This window comes from Rousettus aegyptiacus, unplaced genomic scaffold, assembly GCF_014176215.1.
Source record: "Rousettus aegyptiacus isolate mRouAeg1 unplaced genomic scaffold, mRouAeg1.p scaffold_m13_p_17, whole genome shotgun sequence".
In the NCBI taxonomy this organism is placed as follows: domain Eukaryota; kingdom Metazoa; phylum Chordata; class Mammalia; order Chiroptera; family Pteropodidae; genus Rousettus; species Rousettus aegyptiacus.
Genome location: NW_023416292.1, coordinates 31,798,798 through 31,817,955, shown reverse-complemented (window position 1 = coordinate 31,817,955; position 19,158 = coordinate 31,798,798). Strand labels below are relative to the sequence as shown.

General features: G+C 38.2%; 2 protein-coding genes across 5 annotated transcripts in view; one reads left to right on the top strand and one right to left on the bottom strand.

Moving 5' to 3' along the window:
- Nucleotides 1-3,097: 3,097 nt before the first annotated feature.
- TSHB (thyroid stimulating hormone subunit beta) lies at nt 3,098-7,054 on the top strand. Its single transcript, XM_016124323.2, has 3 exons — nt 3,098-3,126; nt 6,117-6,279; nt 6,739-7,054. Exons 2-3 carry the CDS (start codon nt 6,118-6,120, stop codon nt 6,991-6,993), a joined length of 417 nt encoding a protein of 138 aa, XP_015979809.2. The 5' UTR covers nt 3,098-3,126; nt 6,117; the 3' UTR covers nt 6,994-7,054.
- Nucleotides 7,055-13,656: 6,602 nt separating this feature from the next.
- TSPAN2 (tetraspanin 2) overlaps nt 13,657-19,158 on the bottom strand; it is a 36,073-nt gene continuing 30,571 nt past the window's right edge. For all 4 annotated transcript variants that reach the window (XM_016124401.2, XM_036235059.1, XM_016124402.2 and 1 more), the window contains 2 exons: nt 16,655-16,738; nt 13,657-14,108 (listed from right to left, as the gene is read on the bottom strand). In XM_016124401.2, the coding sequence (XP_015979887.2) occupies nt 14,043-14,108; nt 16,655-16,738 (150 nt within the window). In that variant the 3' untranslated portion in view covers nt 13,657-14,042. The remainder of the gene's footprint in view (nt 14,109-16,654; nt 16,739-19,158) is intronic.

Sequence of the window (19,158 nt, the reverse complement as noted above, 5' to 3'; positions counted from 1 at the left end):
AGTGTGGCCCTGTTTGTTGGAAGATTTTTTATTAGTGATTCTTTCTTTTCACTAGTAATCAGTCTATTCTGATTTTCTATTTCTTCATAACTCACACTTGGAAGGTTATATATTTCTAGAAACTTAGCCATTTATTTTTCTATGATGTCTGATATTTTGGCCTTTAATTGTTCATAGTAGTCTCTTATGATCTTTTGTATTTCTGTGGTTTTAGTTGTAGTGTCTCCTCTTTCATTTCTGATTTTATTTGAATCTTCCCTCTTGGTAAATCTGCTAAGGGTGTTTCAATTTTCTTTATTTATTCAAACATGGAACTCTTAGTTTTATTGATCTTTTCTATTGTGTTTTTAGTCTGTATTTCTGCTCTGATTTTTCTTTTTTTCTAGTAACTTTGAGCTTCATATGGTCTTTTTATAGTTCCTTTAGTTGTAAAGTTAGGTTGTTTACTGGAGATATTTTTTTTTTTTTTAATTCATGAGGTAGGCCTGTGTTTTGCTATGAATGGCCCTCTTTGGACCACCTTTGCTGCATCCCATAGATTTTAGTATGTTGTGTTTCTGTTTTCATTTGTCTGTAAGTATTTTTAATTTCTCCTTTGATATCTTCAATAACCCGTTGGTTGTTCAATAGTATGTTGTTTAATCTTCACTTTTTTTGTGTGTGTTTTTTTTTCCAGTTATTTTTCTTGTAATTGATTTTCGCTTTCATTCCATTGTGGTTGGAAAAGATGCATGATATATTTCAATCATCTTGAATTGATTGAGACTTGTTTTTTGGTCTAATATATGATCCATCCTGGACAATGTTCCATGTGCACTTGAGAAGAATTTGTAATCTTCTGCTTTGGATGGAATGTTCCTTGTATGTCTATTAGGTGCATCTACATTTGGTCTAATGTGTCGTTTAAGGTGCATGTTTCCACACTGATTTTCTGGATGATCTATCCATTGATGTAAGTGGAGTGTTAAAGTCCCCTACTATTACTGTAATGCTGTCAATTTCTCCTTTAATTTTGTTAATATTTGCTTTGTATGTTTTGGTGCTTTTGTGTTGAGTGTATATATATTTATAAATGTTTATATCTTCTTGCTAGATTCACCCTTTTGTCATTATGTTGTGCCCTTCTTCATTTTTTATTACAGCCTTTATTTTAAAGTCAATTTTGTCCGAGTATAGCTACGCCAGCTTTCTTTGTGTTCCCATTTGCATGGAACATCTTTCCGTATCCCCTCTTGTAGCCGGCGTATAGATGGGTCTTGTTTCTTATCCATTCAGCCATTCTATATTTCTGATTGGAGAATTTAGTCCATTTATATTTAAGTAATTATTGATAGGTATGTACTTATTGCCATTTTGTTAATTGTTTTCTGGCTGTTTTTGTAGTTTATCTCTGTTGCTTTCTTATTCTCTTTCTCTCTTCCCTTGTGTTTCTTGTGCTTTGACAGCGTTTTTGTTAGTGTTAGGTTTTTATTTCTTTTTCATTTTCTTTTACGTATTTACTATAATTTTTGCTTTGTAGTTACCATGAGGTTCATATGTAACATCCTATGTATATAATGGTTTGTTTTATATTGATATCAACTTAAATTTGAGCACCTTTCAAAACTACCTTTTACTCCCACTCTCCTACCTACTACATATTACATTTTTGATGTCAATTTACATCTTTTTATTTTATGCATCCCCTAATTAGTTTTAGTTAATTTTGCTACTTTTGTTTTTTAACCTCCCTACTTTATAAGTGATTGATTTATTATCTTTACTATACGTTTACCTTTACCAGTGAGATTTTTACTTTTGCATGTTTTCTTGTTATTAATTTGTGTCATTTCTTTTCAGCTTAAAAAAGTCCCTTTGACATCTCTTAAAAGGCTGATTTAGTGGCGATGAACTCCTTTAGCTTTCGTGTGCCTGGAAAACTCTTAATCTCTCCTTCCATTTTTAACGATAATCTTGCTGTGTAGACAATTGTTGGTTTGAAGTTTTCCTTTCAGTACTTTGGATATGTCATGTGAGAGATGGGAAAGGTGAAACTAGAGATTTAAAATAGATTTTGAAAAACTTTGTAAATAATGCAAAAAAGTTTGGACTTTTTTTCTGAGGGCAATGGGAAATTCTCTGAACTTTTGGCATATTTTGTTATAGTGAAGAAAATGTATTGAAAGGAGTAAAATTGATTTAATAGCTATGGAGATGAAGAAAAGTGCATGTTGGTTTTAAAAAATTCAACAATTATTTATTCATGTACTCCCTTAGCCATTTAAATATTCAAAAAATATAATGACTGCCTACTATGTATGAGGTATTGTGACTAAACATTTCTTAAATAAATAAATGTTGAATTATTATAAATTAGTTATCATTTGTTAAACACTTATTACATGTCAGATACTGTTAAGTGCTCTACATAAAAAAGGATGTTACCTTTAAATAGATGAAGAAACTGAAGTAAAGAGAGCTCAAGCATATCAATGTCATATAGCTGGTAAATGGCAGAGACAGGATTTGATTTCAAATCAGTTTGACATCTTATCAGATTTGGTCATTCACTTAAACGACTATTTTTTACACATCAATTTTATTTATTTATTTTAATCTAAAGAACAACAACAAAATATGTGAACTAATTAACTTTTTTGGTTTTAATCAGCAACATTTTTGCCAGTTATCCTGGATTTCCAAAAAGAAGTTGTCTTTGCTTTATAGATGAGTGACAATTTTCTATATCTCTAGATAAGTACTTTGGTAAAATTTGGGGCACTCAAGCCCCAAATAAATTTTCATTCCCATGTCTTACTTAGATGATAAGATTTTTTTCCCTTCTGTGTATATCCATTGTTAATATTTATTAAAAGGGTAATTTTATTTTGAAATAGGAGAGAGGGGAATTTATGCTGCAAAAATATCAGTTTCCAGAGGAAGATGTTGTGAAGTTGTTTATCTAAACACCTTTTATTTGGGGTTCAGTATGAATTTTCAATAGACGTTTTTCAGATAAGGAAGCAGTAATTCAAGCGCAATTATACAAACAAGAAGATCAGAGAGGAATTATCCTAGAGGATATAAAATGGACCAAGAGCTCTTAGTCTGAGTCAGTGCAGCATCAGCTCACCAATGCAAAGTAAGGTAGGTGTTTGTGTTGAGAAGGCTTTGTGAAAGGAATGTTCTTATTCTAAGTTTTTTCACTTTCATTTTAGCATTTATTCAAGAATGGCAACAACTGAGTGGGAATTTGTTCAGATGGGCTCTAAGAATTTTAATTATTGCTCCCCAAAAGTTCGGTGTTGAATGAAGTTGGGTGAACTACATACATGAGGCTACGAAAAAATTTCATTGACCTGAAGAGGAAAAACTGTTCATTTCCCTAATGAAAGCTGATTGATGCTCATGGTTTTCCTATTTACATTATGATTTAAATATTTTTGTTGATTGGATAATCTGTTTATTAAATCCTACTTACTAATTACTAATAATTATCTTTGATGACAATATCTTTCTGGGGAAACTTAAATTTAATTCTGAGTACCTGCAGGTGTAATTTACTCTCTGTTATTTTAGTTATTTAATAGCTAAACTACCTTGGGTAGTATCTGTAGCACATACCTGCCTTATAGTACATTTTGCTCTCTAGAAAAATGTATTGCTTTTGTAAGTTTTCTGGATTGTTTCATAGTATAGTAAAAGATTTGGAGAGAAAGGATTGGTGAAGGAAATCAACAGAGAAAAGAGTAATGTGGTTTTTAAGAATGAAGGTAGTGAGAACAAAAAAAAAAGAAAAGAAAGAAAAAGAAAAAGAAAAGAAAGAAAGAAAGAAAAAAGAGCAAAAGTGAAATGAGTCAAAAGAAAAAAGTTGTCTTAGAATAAGGAAAAACATTGAAAATATAGACGTATATGGTTATGACACTGGAAAAGTTATTTAGGTCTTGAAATCATGCCTTCTGTGTTTAGCTGTTCAATAAATAATTTAGAGGCAATTACATTGCAGAAGTGAGAATCCAGGTGATAAAAGAAAATTGTGGCAGATCATGAATACATGGTTACATAGTCTTCTGCAGCATTCCTAGTACTTCACTAGTATTGTTTTATTCTTTTTTTTTATGAATTTAAGAAGGGGCAGTTAGAAAAATGAAGGTATAAAGATATTAAGTTGCTCAGTTACACACAATTGCAATGAAATCTGGAAGCAGAATTCAAGATCAGTTAACTTTTAGACAAGGAGTCTAACGGTAATTTGTCACATGGAACCATGGCTTTGTGCTGAAAAGGCCTTCCTGATCACCCTCTGGTTCTGAGCTTTCCTTTTCCAGATGAGGAAATTGAGGCCCAGAAAGAGCCTGTGGGTGAAGTTTTACTAGTTGCAAAAAAGAAGAAAAAATAATTCTTACTTTCTTTATATTCTCAAAGTTATACAGCTACTTTGCTGATAATTTAGCACTTTTAATTTTTTCTTTTGTTAGTTTAGAGTTTTACATTTACAAAAGGAACTTTGAAAAAATATATAGTGTTCATAACGAATATGACAAAAAATGCATAGAAGTTCCAGAACATTTTTTCATCCTACAATTTAAAAACAGATCAGGCATGCTTGTCTCTTTTTGTTTTGCAGATGGGGAAATAAGAACCAGCTAGATTAAATATTTTAGTCGATTTCTCATAGATCCATAGGAGATCTTAAAATAAAATTTTTGAATGCAGTTTTCATTTTTTCTTATAAGTTAATTGAAGACAAAATTCTGGTTAACTGAGTCTACGAAATTTCAGTTAATAGAGGTCTTAGGGTATGCAGCTTAAAGATATTATTGGGATATAATGGACAGATTTGAGAAAAATCTTGATACATATTTGATGATTGAATTATAATTTATTTAATAGAATAAGCAAACAAGTTTGTGTTCAAAGATAATAACACTACTTCATTAAAATGTGTGTTCTCTTTTCTGACAATGATACTTGAGAAGGAAAAAATATCCAAATATACCTAGCAAACTGTACAATATTTGTATGATGAAAAAAGTCTTCTTAATCTTTGAAGTGATCAACTTACATTCAAACATCTGAAACTTGATTACTCACTCTCAGTAGCAGAACTAAAACAATTAGGTTATAACATTATCCAGATCATTATGATGCCCAGTTAATACTGAACAAACTCTCCCATCAGACTCTATTGAGGTACATGTTCTCCTTCTGCCTGAGGCACAGTGGACCCTCTGGAGTCTTCTCTGTAGCCAGAACATCCTTGACTGTATTACTCCCCATTGTGTCGATTTATGCTTTTTACATCTGTAATCTTTTCAAGATAATGAGTTAAGAACATCTTCTGAATAACATAACTTTTTAATTTGTCCAATTTTACTTCTTTCAATTTTAAAAGAATAATGTAGGAGCGGAGAAGGTGGGGTTTCTAGATTTCTGGATTAGCTCCTTAATACCAATGGTAATTTTAGTTGATCTTTTCTGGATTTCTGTAGCTTCATCTTGTCTTCCTTGACAGGCAATGGGTAAGATTATATGTAAGATTATTTGCAGTGAGATGGTAATGAAGTTTGATTACACATTTCTTTGGTTTCTTTGCCTTTCCTTTCTCATTATGACTGGTTTGCTGCCTTTTTAAACTTTTGAACCAACATTTTTAGAGAACTACAGTTCTAGGAAAGCCCTTACTGGAGCCTAAATGTTATGATCATAGAGGCAAGGATTCGGATTATTTCCATTGAATGAATTGTTTTTCACTTAGCTGATGTATGTGTCTCTGCCACTTTTTTGTTGTAGTGTTTTAGGATTGCCGCTTCACTGCCCTGTGGAGTAAGTGGTACTTGCAAACAGGATCCTCACTACGTGAACCCTTACACATATGTGTGGGGTGCGGGGGTCACAGGCACATCTAAGTGTATCAGGAAAGGTTATTGAGAGTATTAACTATGTAAAAACACCTAATATAAGGCCTAGGACAAAGTAGGCATTCAATAAATATACATATATGTATGTATATGTATATTTATATAGGTATTACGATATATATATATATATATATATATTTATCTCTTTCCAAATATCCCTTTTGAATGTCCTAAAGGATACATCTAATAGATTCTTTAATTTTGTCTTTGATTTAGCATGAGTGCTCTCTTCCTGATATCCATGCTCTTTGGCCTTGCATTTGGGCAAGCAACGTCTTTCTGTATTCCAACTGAGTATATAATGCATGTCGAAAGGAAAGAATGTACTTATTGCCTCTCTGTCAACACAACCATCTGTGCTGGATATTGTATGACACGGGTATGTAGTTCATCTCACTTCTTTTAGTTGTCAATTAGATAAACCTAGACTCAATTCCTTTCTATCCAGAAAGGAGGAATTGAGATAAACCACAGCCTCATTTCCCAAATCTAATGGTTATTGGCTTCTTAGAGGTCGAGTGCGCAGGTTACAATATTATGTGGATCTACTTGGCATAATGGGTACAGATAATTTTATAGCAGTTTACTTCCAAACTTTATTTAAACCTTATATTATTCCCATGATCAGGGATAAAAAGGGGCATATGCCACTTTTGTCTCTCTTGGGTACAATGAAGTTGTGTAAGTTGACATTGGGGAATGGGACTACTCCCCAATGGGAATCTTCCTCCATTCCTATTTGTGATAAAGGAATGTAAGTGAATTAATTTGTATTCGTTTCCATTATCCATATGTATTTTAAAATCCTATCACATTCCTTTTTCTGCTCTTTCCTTAGGATATCAACGGCAAGCTGTTTCTCCCCAAATATGCTCTGTCTCAGGATGTTTGTACATATAGAGAGTTCATGTACAAGACTGTAGAAATACCAGGATGCCCCCACCATGTTACTCCGTACTTTTCCTATCCTGTAGCTGTAAGCTGTAAGTGTGGCAAGTGTAATACTGATTACAGTGACTGTATACATGAGGCCGTCAAGACGAACTACTGCACCAAACCACAGAAGTCCTATGTGGTGGGATTTTCTATCTGATTTCAATAGCAATGTAATTTGCAATTCAATTAAATGTGTTCATCTGGAATAAAACTAATAACGTATCAATATACTTCACAACACACTGTGTACATTTTGAGTATTTATTTCATCCATACCCATACCCGTGCATGCATTAGAGAGCTTAGGGGCTTGAGAAGATAAGATGGCTGGAAAGGGCCTTTTGAGCTCATGTGAAGGATGGATGCCCTATGAAAGAGCAGTGTGCAGGTAAAATGGAGACTAGGGACATGTAATATTAATGAAAGCCGGCCTTGGGCAAGCTCTCTAACAGAGGGCCGTGAAGTTTGCCTTGACATAGAAAATGAGCATGGGAATGCCTCAGGGCTATAAGGAAAGGGTAAAGCAGTCTGCAGCTGAAGGAGCGCTTGGCATTGGGGTACCAGTTAGGTCTGAACACTAGACTTTGCACTCATGAATTAAGTATTATCTGTATTTGATATATAGTTTTCAGAGGGGATATTATATTCCTGCAGCTTTAAGTGTCCATGTTATCAAGTGACATGAGGACCCAAAGCTCCAGAGTAATATTTGGAGAACATGCTAATATCAACTTCCAAAGTACTGGACTGGATGGAGGTGGAGAGTAAGGAATATGGGAAATGTGCAATATAGTACTTTATCCTGGTCGTTCAAATGTTCACAGAAACTCATTAAACACTGTGTTCTATTCTAAGAACTATTCTCTTTAATTTAATTACTCTGGTGGTCTGACTGACTCATGAAAGTTATACCCCCAAAGCCTAGAAAAGAGGCCACGATCATTTTACATGTAGAAGTCTAAATCCTTTGTAGTCCTTCAAGTAATAGGAGACAGGTTCCAGCATTTATACCAAAAGCAACTTGTGTTGTTTCGGCTTTCAATGTCATGAAATACTAGTATGATTTTGAAAGATTATAGAGATAGGGGAAGAGTGCTAAGGGATTTAATAGAGTAGAATGATCCTAAATTGTAACATAAATCTTCATCAATATTGAAACCCTGCTGCCTGGTAAATGTACTTGGTAAGCGGCTATTTATTTTTCTTTCTTCCTTAGGTACCCTTTCGTGAGAGTTGGTTTCAACAGATGTGTGAAGTGAGACAGGCCTAGAACCCTGCAGACTTGACCTCAGAGAGATGATTTGTCCTGTATTTGTTCATTTCTCTTCATCCAAACTGTTCCCATCAGGGTGAAAATCAATCGTCAGCAGGGCTCGTTGGCTTTGCTACGTCCTGGCCGCATTGAACTGGGCGCTTTGCCTGTGAGCTGTCAGTTCCCCGGCGGGTGGTGAGGTGGTATAGAAGGATTAGCATCAAGCCCATGCTCTGCCAATGGGGAGGGAATAGTTTATATATGATGTTAGGAATTTACATTATTTTTACCTTGATATCTGAAGTTGATGTTAGCAGGGTCTCCGAATACTAATCTGGGGCTTTCGGTTCTCACGTTACTTGATAACGTGGACACTTTAAGCTGCAGGACTATAGTATCTTCTCTGAAAACTGTCTATAAAACATAGATATTTGATTATTGAATAAAAATTCTAATATTCAAACCTAACTGGCACTAATCACATATGACTTTCATGGTACATGAGACGTATGTTCGAGGACTTGAACGGTGGAAGGGCTGAGAGGTTTAGGGAGGCCCTTGTAAGTAGTCCAGTTCAGAAGACATGGCTTAAACAGGCTTCCTCAGCCTGGAGAGAAGGCTAGATGTCATAATGGATGAGGCGGGCTGGTGCCATCATGGGCCACAGACCCCTAGAGTGGGCACATCGGAGACAACTTGCTTCCTCCCACCAATGGCAACCCATTTGGGATAGATGCACATATAAACTATATTAAGCTATTCTTGAAAGTGGAGTTGCCCAAGACAAAGAATCTTTGGGAGAGTGTTCAGGGATGGGCATGACCAACGATTTGCCTCAACGGGATCCAGAAACTTGGATCCTTGGAAATGCTGTTTTGGAGGATATTGGCATTCTTTGGGATTAAAAGATGGAGAACGAATAGAGAATTCAGGAGAGGGAAAATGTAGAACCAGTGCTTGTGTAATAAGAGAAAGATGGAAACTTTGGGATATTTTCTAAAGTGGTCTTTAAATTCAGCCTAAAGTTCTGGGCAGAGGAAGTTTGAGACTCTGTTTTTTTTTGTTTTTTTTTCCCTCCCCCTAAATCCCTCTTGTTTCTCATTTGATCCTGAAATAGAAAGATTTCATAACTAAATGGACGTGGGATCAGGACTGCAGCTATCTCTGCTCTTTCGATGGCCAAACTCTTTAGGAGGAAGTGAATGTAATAGGATAGATACAGTGGCAAGTAACAGCATAATGCTTCCTGATGACAGAAAACTTGAGCAATAACAGTTTCCTTTTATATAAGAAATTGCCCCTCTCACCATCCTCTCTGAGTGGCAAGTCTGTGTCTCTTGAGGACAGTGAGAATTCTCTCATGGAGGTAGCTTCCACTCTATCGGTACTGTTCCTTTAACTTCTCACTGAGGTCTTAAACATGACAGTGGCTTAGATTTTTCAGATCTGGGCACTGCTACTTTTATGTTGCAGATTTCTAAACTATAGTACAAGCCAGATTTCTTCTCTCAGCTGTTTATATTTCCTCCTGGACGTCCTAAGTCATCTCCAACTTACATGATCACTAAAATGTGCTTTTCCTCCCGTGAGCCACCATCTTCCATCCCAAGAAACCTGGAAATGTTTCTATCCTCCTCTTTCTCTCAATTTCTCTTACATCTGTCAACTTCTCCTTGGCAAGATTTCCAATACTGAAGCTCAGTAATCTTTAAAAGGTTAAAATTTGATTTCGTAGCACACTGTTTAAAATTTCCCCAATGACCTCTGTACAAAGATAAGACCCCTGAGCACTGTTTAGCAGAGCTCTTCATCGCCTCGGTTCCTGACATGCCCTCGTTGAGTGTTTCCGTACCCTCTCCGTTTTGGGGTCTTGCATGTTGCTCCCCAATAGTCTCCTTATCTTCTCTATGCCTATCATTACCTTTGACTTGGCTGATTTGTATGGGTTCTTCAAGACTCAGTTTAGAGACCTCAAAATTCAGGAAAACCCTCTCCTCTGACTAGCTTCCCCAAGGTCGAATGGGTCCATTCTGGGTTGACGTTTATCACAGCACTTGTCTGATAATAATTAAACTTGCCAGCTTTTTTTCTTTTTTAAACTTCTTGAGCACAAAGACTTGTCTTGTTCATCTTAGCATATCAGTATTCTTACAAAGAGTTTTTTTAATGTATAAAGTAGTAGCCCCAAAACAAAGTAAAGAAAAAATATTCTAATATTAGAGTGGGTTGCATCTTACAAGGCAGAGCAGGCCAAGATAAAAATATAAGACGTCCGGCAAGGGCTATGCATACCAAGTGTTTGAATTAAAATAGAATCGAGAAATATATCAAAAGCTATTCATTAATTCAACAAATGCTTTAATGCTTTCAAATAGGTATTTGCTGAGGTATCTTCAATTACAGATGATATTTGTGTGATTGATAATTAACAAAATCTCTCTTTGCCAACATAATTATAACAATAGGTAATATTCATTAATTATGAGGTGTTCTAAGCACTTTCTTGGTTATTTCTTTCCATTTAAATTTCTTCTACTTTATGTAAGTAAAACCATCATAAATTATATGGGAAAAAGAATCCCCAAAATAAGTACCAAAGCTTTGGAAAGCTTTCTGGCACATTAGCTGAAAGCTTTATGAAATCAGCATAAATTTTGCCTTACTTCTATTCTTCATGATTCCCATGTCCCCAGCAGATAGCCAACTGAATAGTCTAAATATGTTCCCGGAATGTATTCCTTCTTTGTCGTGAGGATATCAACAAAATGATTAACAACATTTTGCACTAGTGCAGTCATTTCACCTCTCAGGGGAAACCGACATGATACCTTACAGGTACCTTTTGTAGTAAAAAAATAATGTCATGTGGAAAGAAAACAGAAACCTTTTGTCTTTCTTAAAATATACACAAATTTAGTTTTGATGAGTCCAAACTAAGACATCGGAGTTCATTGACTATCTTGAGGGGCCCCTGAGTGCTCCCGCCTAGGCGTCGGGGAAGTGAGGTTGCTGGTCAAAGGGATGTCAAGGGAGCAGTGAACCAGGAGGAACCAGGGTGCACCTCCCGAATTCCCAATCGCTGCCCTTGCGGCCATGGAAACCACGTTTCGCCCACGACGCGGACGGGGCCTCTTCCTTTCCATCTTTGACAACCGTACTTCGGAAGGGAAGAGGAGCTTTCTCTTTCACTGCCCTCATCCCATGAGTCCCCTCGTCACCAAGCCAAGCTCCTTAGCCCTGCTCACAGGGAAAGGGAGAGCAGCAATCATCGACGACTGTGCGAGGGACTGCATCGGACCCGGTGTCTTCTGGGAAAGACGTATACATTGGGTAAAACAATATTAATTGAAATATAATTATATGCCATGAAAGTCTAAGCTTAGGGTGTTGCTTTTAAGTCCACCTCCCAGGGGGAATGCTGCGGAAAGGGGTTACCACTGTGCCCTTTCTTCATCGTATTGTTTGGGATAACTGGTTGTTGTAACTTTAGTCATGGGAAGGTGTGAATGAAGACATAATAGGATTTTAAGATAAATCAAAGAGGCAATTCCAGTACATAGAAAATTTAATTTGAAACAACTTAAAATATTTCATCAAGAAGTTTTAATTCAGTGTCTTGGCACCAGGCGCTTAAGGAAATGTTTCGGTCTCACTTCAGATTAGTTCAGGTAAACAGACGAAACCAAAAATTTGTATGTGCGTGTGTGTGTGTTTGTGTGCACGCACACATATATGTATACATGTAAGCACACACACACATATATTGAAGTTATATATATATATGTATATATATGTATGTATTCAAGAGATATATATTCAAGATATATAGGAATTCAAGATATATTTTCAAGATACATATAAATCTACCCTGACTCAGAGGTGGAATTTTCTCATTTTACTCATGGCACATATTTTAGAAAAGTTACTTCCAGGGGGCACATTAATACATACGTGGAGCAGATACTATTCTCCCACTTTTTACTACTGTAGCCTCCTTTAAGGTTGTTATCCAGATATAGAATGAAACTCGCTTTGGTTGACTCACTGATGAGTCTGACCTGCACGAAACTGGAGCATACATTGGGGCCTTTTTCCTGTCTTCAGGCAGACAGATGAACTAAAGGCACTGGGAGAGATGGGTTGTTTGGTTCTTTGCTTAAAAGGTTATATTTCTCAACTACTGGGGCACGAACATCTATTTCATAAAGTGGTTGTTCTTAATATAATCTAAATAGCCGTGTACAATTAAATTTTTAGCTTGCTTCCCATCTTGACTGTTTTTTTTCCTAGAAAAGCTTCCTCCAAAGTCGGCAGCAGCAGCCAGCGCGGCAGGAGGAGAAGCGAGGTCTCGCAGGGGTGAGGCCCTCGCACGGGGCGGCGCCTTCTCGCTGCTGTGTTTGGTGACACTTCTTGGAAGCGCACACTTTTCTTAAGTGCGCAGGTGCACAAACTTATTCAGGGGTCCCCCAGTCCCCCATACGTTCACTTTCATGTAGCCTTTTAAAATATAAAAATGAAAAAAAAAAAAAAAACTTCATAATTTACTAAATGTACCAAGTTGTTAAAAATGAATAAATACATCAATTTAAATCCTAATTTTTAGGTTTATATATTTAAAATGAAGCATCAAGACCGTAAAAGAACATGAAAGCTTTATTCTTATGGGGGACTTCCATAGAAAAAAACAGGTTTCTGGTGTGTGTGTGTGTGATGGTATTTTTGTTCCCTTAGGTCGTCTCTACTCTTTGCACACAACCAGGAGAAAGTGGTTTTTTTAAATTTCAGTTTAGCCAAGGATGCTCATGAGATCACATTTGAATTGTGAAGGATTTTGTTTTATTTACTTTAAATTGATGAAAACTGTAGTTCTTAATCTATAAAGAAGAATTCGCCAGGTGAATAAATAAGAAAAATACAAAAAAACTAGGAAAATATGTAAACTCAAGTTATGAGGTATTTTGAAGGTACAGTGCCAGTAGAAATTCTCTTCCCCATAGTTTGTAACTGCCATATCTCTTATTTTAGTCTTCCTATGCTCACGTTTGGAGAAACACAGGGAAGTTTGAGATAAGAACCCTTTTGTGGATGTGAGGGTTGCAGTAGTTCAGAGTCAGAAAAGGAAAGTAATAAAGCAATATTAAAATGTCTCTATAGAAGAACAAAAATATTTCCTTAAAAAGTCTTTAAAAGTTTTTTTTTTCAGTCCTAAAAACACTCACTTTTATAGGGCACATGATTGTCTGTGTAAGCACTCTTTCCAGAGAGAAGCTTTCTTTTTTTTTTTAAATACTAGGAAAGTATGACTTATTCAAATTAGATTTTCCATGCTATATTTAGTTTTACAGATGTGTTTAGTTCTAAAACTGTGGTTTACTGTATTCTGGGGGGAGAGTATGTATATTTAAAAAATCGCAGGAAACCCTTACACTCTACTCAGACACAGTCATTTATAACATGACTACGCCATGATCTCTCCATTCCAGGAGCTTATTGCTTCTGTTAACTAGAAATCCCTGAATTCTCTGTATCTAACTTTCTGTGGCTGGAGTCTGAGAAACTGAACCATTATCGCTTTTTTGAATAGCCAAGGTTTAAAAGCATATCAGAGTCTTTGATCATTTTTTTTTTTTTTTCCTGCGAGTTAAATATGTCGTTCCTCTCACATAACAAAAGTCAGGAATCTCCACCCGGCAAACCAGTTTCATCCCGCATGATGCATACATCAGAAGCGCGCAGACCACACGTGAATACGCTCTCACTCTCAGACAGTACACACAGGCATTCACTTGGGGGGTAAACCAGGAATGAGCCAAACGTACATACATGTGCAAATGTACAATCGACAGCAAATTATTTTAGATCCTAATGTCCTTCGACTATTAAAAATGAGCCAGGAGATAGCTCCTGTGATATTTCCATGAAAACTCTCGATTGCAGTTTTCATAGAAGTAGCTTCATATCACATCTCGTGAGTTTCGTATCGCACAGCAAAGGACCATGCTGAATATCATGCCGAAGATCTGAAACGGAAGGAAGCACTTATTAATGATTTTCGAATGATAAAAATTGATTAAAAGGTCACCAAACAGCCTGCGTGCCTAGCTTCACACATAATTATAATCAACGAGTACTGGCATTTTTATATGGGCTACTTAATTATGGCTACTGGTTAAAGACTTCCATATTAGCTCTGCTTAGCATGCATTCCAATTTTATTGTTAAAAAAATAACAAGGCTCTGCTTTAAGAAAAGGGTTCTATTTATAGCTTATAATACAGTTCTTAATAATTGTAAAAGACTAATAATACACTACTGGTCTTGGAATTTTATATTTCAGGTTAATCCCAGATCTTTCAATATTTACTTCGAAAAGTGTTTTTAACCACTAGTTGTTTAAATATGCTTGGGTTCTAAATAGTTTTCTATTGTTGGAAAAGCTGTGGATTTCTGCAACGGTGACCACATATTAAAAAGTGGAGCGTCTCTTCATTCCAGTCCATTTTTAGGTATAAACAATGCTTCCCTATTCAACTCAATAGTGTTACCAACGCATAAACCAGCATGCTTGAACTCTGAGATTACTGATGTCTTCTACCTCTTAAAAACTTTTTCGAGAAGCTGTAGTTGGCAAAATCAATAGCCACTTATATGGTTTGAACAGAAGAATGTCAAAAGATCCTCTTGTCTGCAATCATCGCCCCTACAATTTTGCAGAGCCTGTGGAATGCTATCTGTGGGCAAGATGTTGATAAACGACCGTCAATGTTTATTGGTACCAGTACCATAACTCTCTGGTTCTCTCTTCAATCCCATTCTACAGCGGACTAGGGTCTATAAATGCTAAATTAAGGAAGACATGTATTTATCGGTTATTTCGGAAGGGAAGAGGTAGACTTAGGTAAGGGAGGAGGCGGGAGCTGGGCTCCAAGCTTCTGGCGGACAGAACTCGGTACCAGCGTGTGACAGGGGAGACCCCTAACGGACACTTGGCTAACTGATTACCCTGTGACACTCTTAGCCCTTTGGGAGAAAAGAATTAAAGGACAAACTCTGGGGCGCTGATTCAAGGTGGCCAACAGAGGGCATTCCCTGCGGCCGTAAGGTGGGATGCGACCCCTACTTCGTCTGGGCTGTACTCTAAAGGGATCCCCTCGGAAAGTCTTTCCAGCCTTATCCGGCCACTGTCATAGTCAGAGGTGACCACTTCTAGGATGCTCATTGATGGAGATTGTAGAATTGTGAGGAGGGTCTATCGGATACTTCTATTAGACAGAATGTTTTCAAATCTTCTGCCTCAGAATGGCGAACCGGCTAGCCCCAGAGTGGGTGGGGATGGCCCGAGAGGCATCCTTGGATTGGGAGGTTCTCAGCGTAGTGTTTTCACCCACTGCTCCATCTCACTGTGCTCTAGATACAGAAGGGAGGAAAGATGCTTGTGTGTCCGCCGAGAACTGCCAACTCGTTGATTTTGTCATTCCCATTGCCCCTGCCTTAGCTTGGGCCATGAATTAATCTATATAGAGGGCCAGAGGGTAAGTACTATCTCAGCAGTAGCTATTATCACGCACCCCATGGACAATGGAAATCGCCTCTTTACTGGCCCTCCCTGACTCTAATCTTGCTTCCCTCCAACTTTGCCTCCACACTCTACCACAGGCAGCCCAGCCCTCGGTGGCTCCCCTCTCTCTACCTTAAGGATGAAATCCAACCTCTCAAAAGGTCACACGAAGACCTCAATCCTGGCGACCCTCACGCCCTCTTCATGTCATTTGCCTGCTGCTCCTACCGCTCCCTCTTGCCTCATTCAATTCTTGTGCACTTTTCTCTTGTACTTTAGAGGAACTGAGCCACCCGCAGGCGCCTGGATGCACTACCCTTCAGACTTTCACATACTCTATTCCCTTTGCCTGGATTCTAGGTTGGGGAACACACAGATTGTACACAGAGCTAGCTTTTACTGAACGCTGTGTTCCAGATACTTTATCTGAATTAATTTCTAACAGGGCTTCACATGTATTATCCCATTTAATCTTTACGATAATCTTACGAGGTTGGCACATTAAAATCCTCACTTTACAGGTGAGGGAGTTGAGGCCTAGAGAAATTAAGAAGCTTTCCCACGGCCCCAGGGCTCGTAAGTGGTGAAGCTAGGAGTTGAATCCAAGTAGTGTGAGGCCAAAGGTCACACATTACACTATACTGTGCTGCCTTGCAAATCACAGGTGAGAGAGATTCACCAGGTATGATGTTTTAAATTTCTAACCGTGGGAAGAGAACAGAATTGCAAATCACTTGTCTAATTTAAACTTGGTGGCTTCAAAATGGAAAGTTATTGCAATGATAAACTCGAGGTCATCATTAAGTTAAAGTTGAAAATTTTCTCATATTTTAGAGCACTAAGTATTAATATATCTAATTATCTTCGTTCTTAAATGTCTTGTTAACAAATGCCTTTGTCTTTTAGGCGAAATCTCTAAGATACTGCCATCACGCTTGAGGAGAAATCAGATGCAAAGGTTCAAGGCCGCTTAGAGGGAAAAAAAGAGGTGTTCTGGAACTCTCTCACCGTCAGACCTGCAATTCCAATACCGACAATTCCAATGAGCTGGAGCTTAACACTGATTATGGTCTCAATTTCATCAATACAATTCTGTTTTGGAAAAAAAAAAAGAGTCAGGAATAACAGCTGATAGTACAGTGGTCCCCTCATCTGCGGGGGATACGTTCCAAGACCCCCAGCGGATGCCTGAAGCCTGAAACTGTGAATGGTACTGAGCCTGACACACACTGTGTTCGTCCTACACATACGTACCTTTTTCACTTACGGGCAGCACGTTACGGCTTCTCTTTGGCATATCTGAATGGCCAGCAGCACTCCCCTTGTGCTTTGGGGCCACTGTTGAGTCAAACAGGGGTCAGCGGAACACAAGCGCTGGGCCACTGCAGCAGTCGATCTGATAACCAAGACGGCTACCAAGTGACCGGAGGACAGGCAGCGTGAGCAGCGAGTACACTGCACAAACGGACAGTTCACGAACCATATAGGACAGAGTGCGGCAGCACGAGATTTCATGGCGCTACTCAGAAGGCTGTGCAGTTTAAAACTTATGGTTTATTTCTGCAATGTCCCATTTCATATTTTTGGACCCCGGTTGGCTGTGAGTAACTGAAACCGTGGAGAATGGAAGCGTGGATACAGGGGTATGACTGTGTGATCATCACCCCAACTCTACGGTCATCCTGTGAGAGTCAACCCATGTCAGCTTCTGCTTGTGTTTAAACCATTCCTCTTAGATAGCATCATTTTGACAACCTTAAGGCAAAAATGTAGTTTGAGGGAAAAAAATACAATCTTTTCCTTTTGGTAGAATTTTCCTATTTAGGCCAATGGTTACTTCGGAGTCCTGAAATTTGGCTAAAGGAAGCTATTCTGGGACCTGAGGCATTAAAAAAATTGGGGCCCCTTCTTACCTACAGTGAATTGAAATAAGTAAAATATCCCTTTGCTTTCATGTTGTTATTTATAGTTTAAAAGACTTTTTACATACTCGATCCAATTTATTATGCAAGGTAGGTATTATCTACTAAGAAGATAAAAAGTCTGTACAGGTTCAAATTAAACAAAGGAAAGCCAAGTGTTGGGAGCTAAGGACCATTCTCTTCCATGGCGGCTGGACTGGGTGGGTCACCATCCTTTCATCTGTGTCCCATGTGCAGGGTAGGTTCCAAGCCCTTCATGGATGGGGGAACATTTGAACAGGGAGCAGAACAGACTGCTTGCAATCTTAATGAGCTTTTCTAGTGTCTATTTCACGTTCTCTTAAATACAGAGGTTGGCTCTCAATCCAGTCATGTGCCTAGGCTAGCTTACCACTGGTCAGCTCCCTCTGTACCCACATGAGCTCTGTGAAACCCTTACCATCACCCTCATGTCTCCATCACTCTCTATTCATTCGTCATTCATTCATCCATGCACTCAACAAACACTTCTTGAGCATGTATCTTTCGCGAGTTACTGAAATGGTGTGGTGATGTGGGGATAGTAAGACGCAGTTTCTTTTGCTCTTAGGGAGCTCACGGTTTAGATGAGGACACAGACCCACACAAAGTAACTAAATCTAAAGTTCGAGAACCACTGCTCTAGGTAGTTTCCTACTTAAGAAAATGAGAGTCAACCCATAGAAATGCTTCCAACCTTCCCGTCCTTCACCTATACACCTGTCTGCTCCAGCCACTCAATGCCAGGCACTGTGGTGGGTAATGAGCGTGCGCAGTGAACCAGACAGAACTACCACTCCTTCGCGCCTGTCTTCCTCCCTCCCTCTCTCCCTCCCTCCCTCCCTCCCTCCCTCCCTCCCTTCCTTCCTTCCTCCCTCCCTCCCTCCCTTCCTTCTTTCATGAAAGCCAGAGACGTGCCCTTCTCTGTTGAGAGGTGGCCCCTTTGCTGGCCCCGGATCCCCTTCCCTCCCAGCTCCTTGGGAAGCCTGTGCGGTCAGTTAGCTCCTCTCCTTCCTGACACTCAGCCTCCCCTCCCCTGCACACATTCCCACTCATCGCAGGGCGCCACGCTCACGTTCTTCAGTCTGAAACGAAACATCCCTCTCATCCTGTGCCCCCCCCCGGCTCCGCCCACACCCCTCCTTTCTTTCACAGCCAACTTCTTTCTGCGAAAAGCAAAACACGTATTGGTTTACTTAGTTATAGAAGGACTATGTGCTTATCGTTGAAATTTGGAAAATGGATGTTAAAAAAAAAGAAAATAAGCACTTGTACTACGACTAAAGATAATCACTGATGCTGTCAGTGTATTAACAAAAACACACATTTAGTCCATTCTTTATCTGCAACTGTGTGCTTTTGAAACTTAACAATAAACTTCAAAACTATCTTCTTTCATTAAAAAAGTCATGACTCTGAATGGCTGTGAAATACTTCGTCATATGATAGTACATAATTTATTAAGACAACTCCTATTGTTACCTATCAAAGGACTGTCCAGGATTTTGTTCTTATGAATTCCGCTGCATGAAAATCTGTCCACAGCTCTGAGTTCTTTTCCGTAAAATAAAT

Coding starts and splice junctions, on each gene's coding strand:
- TSHB (XM_016124323.2), top strand. CDS start 6,118: ATGAGTGCTCTCTTCCTGATATCCATGCTCTTTGGCCTTGCATTTGGG. Junction 6,280..6,738: donor CTGGATATTGTATGACACGG/GTATGTAGTTCA, acceptor CTCTTTCCTTAG/GATATCAACGGCAAGCTGTT.